Source organism: Mobula birostris, chromosome 9 (assembly GCF_030028105.1).
Source record: "Mobula birostris isolate sMobBir1 chromosome 9, sMobBir1.hap1, whole genome shotgun sequence".
Classification (NCBI taxonomy): domain Eukaryota; kingdom Metazoa; phylum Chordata; class Chondrichthyes; order Myliobatiformes; family Myliobatidae; genus Mobula; species Mobula birostris.
Genome location: NC_092378.1, coordinates 152,070,197 through 152,082,475, shown reverse-complemented (window position 1 = coordinate 152,082,475; position 12,279 = coordinate 152,070,197). Strand labels below are relative to the sequence as shown.

Here is a 12,279-nt window from a genome sequence, read left to right as displayed (position 1 = left end):
GGAAAATACGCAGCTTCCAGTGGTCTTCGACTAATTCTTTGACTTGGAGAGAACATTGTTGGAAAAATATTGTAAGATACTTCAAGACCTCATACCAGGAAAAATGTAAAGACACAAACGTGGCGTGTTGGAGAAGGTGTGACTCCAAGGAGGCAAATCATTTCCATATTTTTTGGGATTGCCCTAAATTAAGTTTATATTGGAAAGGTATTCACAGAACATTAGTTAAGGTATTTAAGACTCAGATACCTCTAAACTTTGAGACTTTCTATTTGGGATATGTATTGTTTTTGGAACAGAAGATGGATATAAAGTTGCTGCAGGCCCTTTTAGCGGCAAGTAAGAAATCAGTCACCAGAAAGTGGCTAAATCCAACATCACCTACATTAGAAGATTGGCATGAAATTATTTTGGAAATAATTAAAATGGAAAAGATGCCTTACTCTCTGAGAATTCAAAAAGAAATATTTTTATCAAATTTGGAATAAATGGATTGAATTTATAACCCCAATGCGAGTAGACTTTAGATGACTCTCCTGCTTTCCTCATCAACATAGTAATAGTGTTAACATAAGCTCCCTTGGTTTGAATGTTCACTGTTTTATTTCTGGAAAACGTGGAATTAATACAAGTAAAGAAAAAGGTTTGGGAAAAAATGATAAAATGAAGTAAATAAGTACACAGGGATTGGATAAGTATGTCTGTGGGTAGGAGCAAACATGAACGTGTACTTGTTAATGTATAAATATAGATTTATGCATATATAAAAAATGGAAAAGGTTTTGTATGTAAAAAAGTTTGTGTAATACTTGCGAATGCCTTATCCAAATAAAAATAAAGTGGAAAAAAAAAACAATTTCTTACCAGTCCTGACAAAATGTAGTCAGTTCATTTCCCTCCATAGATGCTGTCTGAGCCACTGAGATCCTCCAGCATTCTGTACGTTGCTGTGCAGGATGAGATATGGAATGTGACGGCTGAGGAGGTTAAGTCTCTGGGTAACTTAAAACAAAGATTGACAGCTTCTTGGTTAGTCAGCAGGGCATCAGAGGTTATAGGGTGAAGGCAGGAGAATAGAATTGAGAGAGATAATAAATCAGCCATGATGGAATGGTGGAGCAGACTTGATGGGCTGATTTGCCTCATTCTGCTCCTCTGTCTTTTGGTCTACATAAAGGTTTTCCAATCTGGGATCCATGGACCCCTTGGTTAACGGTAAGGCTCTATGACATAAAAATAGCTGGGAACCAGTGGCCTACATGGATAGGTTGGAAGTGAGGTGTTGGCTTTTGATTGCTGTCGGGGTGTGTATGTCTCTGGTAAGGCTGAAACCAATTGTCTATCCATAAATGATATTGGTACAGTATAGGCTTATTATTGCCACATGTACCGAGACGCAGTGAAAACCTGGTCTTGCTTACTGTTCATACGGATCAAATCACTACACAGTTCACCCAGCTAAAATAAGGTAAACCAATAACAGAATGCAGAAAAAAGTGCAACAGCGACAGAGAAAGTGCAGTGTAGCTAGGCAATAAGGTGAAGATCACAACCAGGAATCATTCAATAGACTTGTAGCGGAGAAGCTGTCCTTGAGCCTGGTGGTAGGTGCTTTCAGGTTTAAAATGGTGCTGAACTCTTTGGCTGGCCAGGTTTGAAGTGTGTACAGACTGAGATTTTCATTCTTACATGAACCTGGTGTTTCTTCTTGTCACAACCTGGTGGTTTCTCAGTTCACTAACAAACTGAATTCCTGTTCTCAGTTGCTATGTTGCGATTTGAACTTGCCTTCCCCAGAACAGTAGCCTAAACTCCTGCGTTCCTAGTGCTGGGCTGTAAACACTGTACCATATCAACACACACAGACTGCAGGAGGAACTCAGCAGGTCAGGCAGCATCAAAGGAAATGAATAAACAATTGACGTTCGGGCAGAAACCCTTTTGCAAGACTCAGGACTGGAAAGGAAGAGGGAAGATACCAGAATAAAAAGGTGGGGAGAGGGGAAGGAGGATTAGCTAGAAGGTGAAGCCAGGTGGGTGGGGTAGGATTTAATGGTTCCATTTAAAATCAGAAATTCTCACTCTCCACAGACATCCTTGAAACGAGAAAAAAAATCCCAAAGAATGAATGACGGGGGAAAAAAAAGTTAAAAACCCCAAAGTCCCCTATTCCCCCTCCCACACATCAGCATCAACCCTCCCCCCACTTCTAGCATAAAGCATCAGCATTCCCACCACCCACTAAGCCCCCAAAGAGAGACCATCAAAAACTAACTGTTCACTCCAACACTTCGACATCCCTCAGGCTCTCTCTCACTGGCAAGGGAGAGACAGATAAGCTCCTTCCACAGTGAGAGGTGAGATGGTCACTGTTTCGATGTTACAATCAGTCTGAAGCATTGCTTTTTATTTTGAGTTCCCCATCTGGAGAATTAGCAACAAACTCTCCCTCTCCAGAGAGAGCGCAATCGATCACCAAGTGCTAAGCCCTCCAACAGTTGCTGTCTCTGTCTTCGATGTTCTGGCTCCCATTACACTTCAGTTCGTGACACCAGTAAGAACTTGTGTCCACAGGGCTGCAAAAAGCTGCCCTCCGACTTCAGGCCAAGCCTGGACAGAATGAAATGCAGCTGATTGGCAAGCTCCACTGTGCAGAACTGCGGCTTGAGTAACGCTGTAGATCAGACCCAACAGGACCCCAGCCAGCCTAAAAAGGAAAATAGAGATGTTGGAATAGGAAGAATTTCACTGTTTGGCTGATGACCTGGGACAAGGTCACCCTCCGGCACCATCTTTAGCTCTGCCCACTGAAGTTATGAGTAAGAAGCTGGGAGGTGATGGGTAGAAATGACTGGAGAAGAAGGAATCTGATAGGAGAGTGAACCATGGGAGAAAGGGGAGGAAGAGGGGAACCCGAGGGAGGTGATAAGAGATCAGTAGGGAAATGAAGAAGAGGGAGGGAGGGAGTTGTATTAGTGGAAGGAGAAATCAATGTTCATGCTATCAGGTTGGAAGCTACCCAGACAGTGTATGAGATGTTGCTCTTCCACTTTGAGAGTAGCTTCATTGTGGCAAAAGAGGAGGCCACGATCCATATGTTGCCTTGAGCAGCAACCCTTACAGATTACCAGTCCAACCTCAGAATCTGCTTTATCATCGCCAACACGTTGTGAAATCTATTGTGGCAGTGGGACGATAAAAAATTACTATGTTGCAAATTGATAAATAAATAATGTAGAATAGGAATAGCAAGGTAGTGTTAGTTATCCCCAATGTTCCCAAAGCATTGAATGTGGGTCTTCAGGCTCCTGTACCTCCCTCCTGATGAGAAGAGTTGGGCACAACATAGTGGGCAGAGGGCCTGTACCATGCTGTACTGTTCTGAGTTCAAAGAGGGCATAACCTGAAAGGAAAGGTGGACGAGACTACAGCCCTCTGCAGTTTCTTGTCATCCAGCACATTGGAGTTTGCATTAATGTCTGCAAAAATGTATTATATAAGAAATTCTTAAAACATAGAACAAAGGAAGCTGAAATTAAATACAAGATATATAAAAATAAGTTAACAAGTATTATGAGATCTAGTTAAAAGGAGTTATTATAGTAAATTATTGGAGAATAATAGAAATAATATTAAAAATACTTGGAGAGTTTTAAATGACATTATTAAAAAGAATAAAAGAAAAACAATTTACCCTTACTGCGTTTGTACTTTAATTCAAACAATGATATGGTAATAAAGGATACTAATTTGGTTGCAGATAGATTTAATGATTTTTTTTTGTTAATGTGGGAACTAAATTAGCTAAATCAATTACTGAACCCAGCAATAAAGATGGAGTAAATAGTAATATTATCAATATAAACACTTACACTATGTTTATTAGAGCAACTGAGGAAAAAGTAATATAGTATATAAATCAAAGAGCAAGAAATGAACAGATTGGAATGGATATGATATGTATTTAATTAAAAACATCATTGATGGTGTTTTGAAACCACTGATTCATATCTGTAATCAGTCTTTGATTGCTGGAAAACTTCCCAATGAAATGAAAATAGCCAAGGTCATTCCAATATACAAAGCTGGAGATAAACATATATTTTCAAATTATAGACCAGTTTCTTTGCTCTGAAAGTTTTCCAAAATATTTGTAAGAAGGTTACATGATTTCATAACAAAACATAATATACTCTGTGAACAGCAATATGGTTTCAGAAAAAACACAACCACTACAATAGCATTAATAGATTTTGTGGAAGAAATATCAAATGCTATAGAAAGAAATGAATACAAATGAACAGAGGGAATATTCCTTGATCTTAAAAAAAAACACGACACCATTGACCATAAATTATTATTAACAAAATTAGAAAGATATGGTATTAGAGGGGTGGCACATGAAGGCAGGTTTCAGTAGGTATCAATATGTACCTACAAACAACTTGAATTCAAAACTTTTGAGGGTAACTTGTGGGGTTCCACAAGGTTCAGTGCTTGGTCCATTGCTGTTCATTTTGTATATAAACAATATATGTATGGTCTCTCAGACATTAAAATGTATATTATTTGCTGATGATACAACTATATTTTGTAGTGGGGAACATCTGAAACAACTTTTGGATACGGTGGAGAAAGATCTAAAAATTATAAAGAAATGGTTTGATACTAACAAATTATCACTGAATCTAAGTAAAACTAAATTCATAATATCTGGAAACCGTGTACCAAACTCATATAGTGAACTTGGAATAAATGATGTTGAAATTGATAAGGTATCTAAAACAAAATGTTTGGGAGTGATAATGTAATAGATAATAAATTAAGCTGGAAACCACATATAAATTATGTCAAAGCAAAAATGTCAAAATCTATTGCAATACTGTACAAAGCACAAGATTTCTTAAATCAGGAATCTTTGTATACATTACAGTATACTGTTCACTTATAGTCCCATACATGACTTATTGTGTAGAGGGATGGGGAAATACATACAAAACAAATACAAACTCAATTTTTCTACTCCAAAAGAAAGTCATACAAATTATAAATAACACAAGTTATTATGAGCCAACCAATCTACTGTTTATTCAACTAAACACTTTAAAATTCAGAGATTTTGTAGATTTTAAAATAATACAAATTATGTATAAAGTAAAAAATGGACAGTTACTGCAAAGTATCCAAAGATTGTTTAAGATGAGAGAAGGTCAACATGATTTGAGAGGAACATGTATATTTCAGAAACAAAGGATAAGAAATGTAAAAAATTGTATTTCAGTCAGAGGGTGAATCAATGGAACAGTTGTAGTAAGAATTTAAAAACATGCACCACACTTTACAAGTTTAAAAAATTATTTAAAAATAATTTAATGAACACTTATAAAATACATGATTTAAAATGAATGGGAGTAATGTAAATAAATGGTACTTGGACACGAAAACTGCAGATGCTGGAATTTCAAGCAACACACATCAAAGTTGCTGGTGAACGCAGCAGGCCAGGCAGCATCTCTAGGAAGAGGTACAGTCGACGTTTCAGGCTGAGACACTTCGTCAGGACACTTGGAGTTGGATTTTGTGTTAAAAGATTATGAAATTTTTTTGTTCAGATGTGATGATTGATGCCAAATATGTTGTTGTGTAAGTAAGAGGGGTAAATGTAATAAGCTGTAGCTTCAGCCTGCACCCTTTCAGTCTGTTTTAAAGAATATCTATGTTTTTCTGTTGTAATTTTGTCCTATGAAATCATTGTTGAAAATGATGCTTTTTTGTTATGTTTGTACTGACCAAAATAAATTTCATTCATTCATTGTCACAATTAACTAACCCACAGAAACTGTTTCTTTCCAGGGCATCCTCCAGGCGGCCACTTATATCTACAAGAAGCTGATGAACGATGGGATTTTGAGTCGAGCCTTTGCAGTTGCTCCTGTGAGTCTGTCAATGTTAAATCTTCATCCTGCCTAGCCTGTTTATTGTGAATAGCTGGGTGTGCATAACTGGGAGAGTTCAGACAGGATCTTGTTCACTTTTGTAGCTCAAATTGCAGTTCCAACAAAGTTTATTGGAGCTCTCTTCACTGTCAGTGCAGGATATCCACAGATCCTGTTTTAAGGAAAACACATTGTTGTTAATGTCGTTTCCTTACTGAAAAGGTTGTGAATTGTTCTGCCTGTCCTTGCCTGCCTGCAGTGTTGTCTTTGTGTACAACAGCTGCATGACAACATTCTCTGTCAGTGACTGTACGATAGATAAAGTTCCACCTTTCCTGGAACGCACTGGTACAATTCTACACTGCCTTCATAGAGAGCATCTTCTCATCAGCTATTCCCTGTCTGGTTTAGTGCAGCGTCCTCTCACAGTGTATGAAAACTAAGCAAACTGTTAGGTCTACAGAAAAGGTCATTGAGGCAGTCTACACTTGCATGTGTCCAGGACAATGAACTGGGCAGGAAAAGTCATGATGGACACTACCTACTCTGCAAACTGCCTTTTCCTAAACTCCCTTCTGGAAAGCATTACGAAGCTATTAAAACAAAAATTTCACTCCATCTTAAAAGTTTCTTCCGCCAGGCAGTTAATCTAGTTAGCCCCCTCCCTCCTCTAGTTATTACCCCTGTTACTGCACTGCACTGTGAACACTTTAAACCACTTTTTATCATGCTGATTTCATTGCAAGTACATGCTGGTATTCATGGATTTATGCACATTATATTCCACACTTGTACTCTGACCTCTAACTTTATTTTTTTTATTATTCTTTATAATTGAATGTTCTCTCATTCTCTCTCTCTCTTTCTCCCTCCTCCTCCCCCCCCCCCCCACACGCTCTCCCTCTCCTCCAATCACAAGACAGGCTGCCTCTGGGCCTCCAGTTAATCCTACTCTTTGCCTCCCCGCCACCCAACAGCCCTGTGATCTTCAAGTACTTAAAATGCCTGCTGTAAACAGCCATTAAATCTGTGTTCACATCCTCTTGGGGGAGGATATTAGATCTTAGTGTAACATGGATAATTATTTTTTAAAAAAAGAACTCTTTATTCTGGTTCTATACCTGAATTTAAAAGGTCAGGTCACTCTCCTGGCAACCCCTATAAACACGAAACCAGGCCTTCATTTGACTGCAGGCCCAAGTTATCCAGTTCCCGAAACTCCTCCTCATGTCTTTGTATTTGTTCGTCCTTAGTGTGGTCTGTAAATGATTAAACCAATTCCTTTGTGGAGAGCTTCCTGGAATTTCTTTAAGGGACTTCCCTTTAAGCAGCTGAATGTTAACCTATGTACTTTGCTGCACTGAAGGAGTTATTTATGATCATTCTGCATGCAAAGAGACTTTCTGTCTAAGCGCAGAACCCTTCGAGCCACGCCACCCTAGCAACCCTCGACAACCCTAATTTAACCCCAACCTAATCACTGGACAATTTACAATGATCAATTAACCTACTAACCGGTACATCTTTAGGCGGTGAGAGGACACCAGAACACCTGGAGAAAACCCACACGTTCCTCGGAGAGGAGGTACAGGCGACGCTGGGATTGAACTCTGAATTCCGACACCTGAGCTGTAGTAGTGTTGTATAAACTGCTGTGGTACTGCGGTGGCCCCAAGAATGATTGCTTCAGTTTAAGTCCAAATTCAAAGTAAATTTATTATCAAAGTACATATCTGTCACCACAGACTACCTTGAGATTCATTTCCAGGGGCGATTACTGGAAATTGAAGAAATACAATAGAATTTATGAAAACTACAGTACCGCGGCACAGTAGTGTAGTGGTTAGCAGAATGCTTTACGGCGCCAGCAAGCCGGGTTCAAATCCTACTGCCTGTGAGAAGTTTGTAAGTTCTCCCTGTGACTGCATGGGTTTCCTCCGGGTGCTCTGCACATTCCAAAGAGACCTGGTTTACAAGTTCAGGGTAAAATTTACTATCATGTTACCATGTACAACCCTGAGATTCTTCTTCTGCGGCATACTCAGCAAATCTATAGAACAGGATCTGTAAACAAACTCTGCAAATGTGGACACATAAATAGCAGTAAGTAACAAGCATGAAATAACAAGGTAATAATCCTTAAATGAGTGTAGTTATCCCCTTTTGTTCAAGGGCCTGATGGTTGAAAGGTAGTAACTATTCTTGAACCTGGTGCCGAGAGTCTTGAGTTACCTGTACCTCCTGCCCAAAGGCAGCAGTGAGGAAAGAGCATGGCCTGGGTGGTGAGGATCATTGACACTGGATGCTGCTTTTCCACAGCAACGTTTCATGTAGATGTGTTCAACATGATATACTGGGCCAAATCCACAACCTTTTGTAGGATTTTCTGCTCAAAGGCATTGGTGTTCCCATAGCAGGCCGTAATGCAGCCAGTCAGCACACTTTCCACCACACATCTCTAGAAGTTTGCCAAGGTTTTCAATGACATGCTGAACGTCCACCCTCTCCTGAGGAAGTGGAGGTGCTTTCGTGCTTTCTTTGCAATTATATCTATCTGATGGGTCCAGGACAGTTCTGTGAGATAGTGACACCCAGGAATTTTAAAGTTATTGACCCCCTCCACCCTGATCCTCTGATTACTGGCTCATATACCTCTGGTTTCCCTCTCCTGCAGTCTACAATCAGTTGGCCTTCTGAGTTCCTCCAGCACTTTGAACTGATTGTAGATAATACACACATTGACATTGAGTGAGAGGTTGTTGTTATTACAGCACTCAGCCAGGTTTTCAGTCCTCCTCTTCAGTGCTGACTCATGGCCCCCTTTGATACAGCCCACAGTCAGCAAACCTGTATCTGGAGTTGGAGCTGTACTTAACCACACAGTCATAGGTGTGAAGCGAGTACAGCAGGGGGCAAAGTGCACGTCCTGTGGTGCCCCTGCGCTGATGGAGATTGTGGAGGTGTTTTCGCCAATCCGGACTGAATGGGGTCTTCAAGTGAAGAAATAGAACATAGAATAGTACAGCACAGTACAGGCCCTTCGGCCCACAATGTTGTGCCGACCCTCAAACCCTGCCTCCCATATAACCCACCTTAAATTCCTCCATATACCTGTCTAGTAGTGTCCTAAACTTCACTAGTGTATCTGCCTCCACCACTGACTCAGGCAGTGCATTCCACGCACCAACCACTCTCTGAGTAAAAAACCTTCCTCTAATATCCCCCTTGAACTTCTCACCCCTTACCTTAAAGCCATGTCCTCTTGTATTGAGCAGTGGTGCCCTGGGGAAGAGGCGCTGGCTATCCACTCTATCTATTCCTCTTATTATCTTGTACACCTCTATCAAATCCAGGATCCAATTGCGTAAGGGGTATTGAAACCCATTGGAGTTTACTGATTAGATTTGAGGGGAAGATGGTGTTATATGCTGAACTGTAATCGATAAAGAGCATCCTGATGTATGCACGTTTGCTGTCCAGATGTTCCAGGGTGAATTGATCACAGGGGTGTAGTTGGATGGCTTAGTGGGCTGGAAGGGCCTGTAACACGAAATATAATTAAAAACAGAAACAACCAGTGCGCAGAAGAAGACAAATCATGCAACTATAAACATTAATACTGAGAACATAAATCGTGAAGGGTCCTTGAAAGTGAGTCCTTAGGTTGTGGAATCAGTGCAGAGTTGAGGTGAGTGAAATTATCCATGCTGGTTGAGGGATAATAACTGCTCCTGAACCTGGTGGTCTGGGACCCAAGGCTCCTGTACCTCCTTTCCGGTGGTGGTAGTGGCCTGGATGGTGGGAGACCCTGATGATGGAGGCTGCTTTCCTGTGGCAGTGCTCCTTGTAGATGTGCTCAGTGATGGGGAGGGCTTTCCCTGTGTGAACTGGGCCGTATCCAGCACCCTCTGTAGCAGTAGTACAGACAACCAGAAGTGTAAGGCCAGCAGCAGATTTTCCCCCTAGTGTTCACTTGCTGCTCGGGGAGGGAAGGGAAGGGAATAGGCATTTAATCCTCCTGCTTACAGATTCATAGAGTTGTATAGGACAGAAACAGGCCCTTCAGCCCAACTCAGCTACACTGACCAAGGTGCCTATCGAAACTAGTCCTTTTGTCTATAGTCATACTTTATTGATCCCAAGGGAAATTGGTTTTCATTACAGTTGCACCATAAGTAACAAATAGTAATAAAACCATAAATAGTTAAATAGTAATATGTAAATTATGCCAGGAAATAAGTCCAGGACCAGCCTATTGGCTCAGGGTGTCTGACCCTCCAAGCGAGGGGTTGTAAAGTTTGATGGCCACAGGCAGGAATGACTTCCTATGACGCTCTGTGTTGCATCTCGGTGGAATGAGTCTCTGGCTGAATATACTCCTGTGCCCACCCAGTACATTATGTAGTGGATGGGAGACACTGTCTAAGATGGCATGCAACTTGGACAGCATCCTCTTTTCAGACACCACCGTCAGAGAGTCCAGTTCCATCCCCACAACATCACTGGCCTTACGAATGAGTTTGTTGATTCTGTTGGTGTCTGCTACCCTCAGCCTGCTGCCCCTATCAGGCATGAACATCGATTTCTCCAACTTCCAGTAATTTTCCCTCCTCCCTCTTTTCCATTTCCTGTTCTGGTTCCCCTCTCATCCTTATTCTTCACCTACCCATCTCCTCTCCTCTGGTTTCCCCCCTCCCCTTTCTCCCAAGGTCAAGTCTCCTCTCCTGCCTCCTCCTCCAGCCCTTTACCCTTTTGACCTCCCTGTTTCTTACTCCATCTACCCACCCACCTTCTCCCTCACCTGGTTTCACCCATCACCCGCCAATTTGTCCTCCCTCCCCCCACCTTCTTCCCCCTTCCTTTCCGGTCCGGATGAAGTGCTTCAGCTGGAAGTGTCGGCTCTTTCTTCATCTCCATCGCTGCTGCATTTTGCGTGTGTTGCCCATGAAAGTGGATTTCTTGCCTGTGACAGTGACCCACAGCCGGGTGCTGAGACAGGATGCAATTCCAGATCCTTCTGTTTCCGGGGTCTGCCTTCCCCTTGGTGTGAGATCCTCGTGACAGCCTGGTCTCGGCCGTTTACTCTGACTTGGGTTGTAGCTCGGAGTTACAGTAGTTTATAATGGTTTTGTGAAGGAATTAGGGTTCAAAGGTCAGAGATGTGGATCAGTTTGGGGTTAGACCAGAGTCCAGTCCAAAGACCAGTGATCCCCATGGACGGATGTCGACTTGCACATGCCAACCAGTGTGGACAAGGATTGATGGGCCCTCCCCAGCTTCCAAGTCAGCAAGCCCCTGTCCCCCAGGCCAGCGGGTTCTGAGATCAGAGGTCCTTGCAGGAAGAGTGACTGAGGGCTGGTGAGCTGGCAAGCCCACTAGGGAATCAGGCCAGAAGTCTGCCAGTCTGTTGGGGAAGTCAGAGGCCCGACATCTGCAAGGCCATTTTGGGTGGGGAGGGGGGATTCGGAGGCCCAACAACTTCGAGGCCACTGGGGTCGGGGGGGTCAGAGGGCTGACGTCTGCGAGACCACTCGGGGTGGGGGGAGGGGTGGTCAGAGGGCTGTGAGGCCACTGGGGGGGTGGGGGTGGTGGGTTCAGAGGCCTGGCACCTGAGAGGCCACTGGGGGTTCGGGGGTTGCTTGTCCTGTGGTTGGATGCCTGACTGTATGAGTGAGTGGGGCTGGGTGATGGTTGTGGGGTGAGGAAGATCATAAAACACAAAATCAGAATTAGGCCATTCAGTCCATCAAGTCTGCACTACCATTCCAACATGTCTGATTTATTATCCCTCTCAACCCCATTCACCTGCCTTCTCCCCCTAACCTTTCACACCCTGACTGATCACAATGTCCATTTAAATAGACCAAACAATTTGGCGTCCTCAGTCCAAGGGGTTTGTTTTGCTGCTGTTGTTGTTTCCGTTGTTCTGAACATTGTGGGCATGGACCGTTGACGCCAGAATGTGGGTGAGCTCACCGTTAGGTTGTGTTGTTTACTGTTGCAAACGGCACATCTCACTGTCTGTTTCGATGTCCGTGTGATAAGTAAAGGAATCGGAATCTGTTGTGTGCTGTCAGACTAAGCCTGCGTCTCTCCTTAGGAGTACAAGTTGGTGGCGACCGGTCACAGTCTGGGTGCAGGCACTGCCGCTGTCCTCGCCATCATGCTTCACGCCTCATTCCCGACGCTGCGCTGCTACGCCTTCTCGCCGCCAGGAGGGCTGCTGAGGTGAGGCAGGGGACAAACGCAAGTGGGACATCCCACGGTTACTCGGGCACTCTGTGTGGCCACATCCAGTTGCAGCGCAGGCTGATAGGCACCTGATCAGGGAGGGTGTCGAGGG

At 42.9% G+C, this 12,279-nt stretch overlaps 1 protein-coding gene across 1 annotated transcript in view; it reads left to right on the top strand.

Moving 5' to 3' along the window:
* daglb (diacylglycerol lipase, beta) overlaps positions 1-12,279 on the top strand; it is a 56,890-nt gene that overhangs the window by 34,046 nt on the left and 10,565 nt on the right. Inside the window, exons 9-10 of the mRNA XM_072269155.1 lie at positions 5,854-5,934; positions 12,037-12,164. Coding sequence (XP_072125256.1) covers positions 5,854-5,934; positions 12,037-12,164 — 209 coding nt within the window. The remainder of the gene's footprint in view (positions 1-5,853; positions 5,935-12,036; positions 12,165-12,279) is intronic.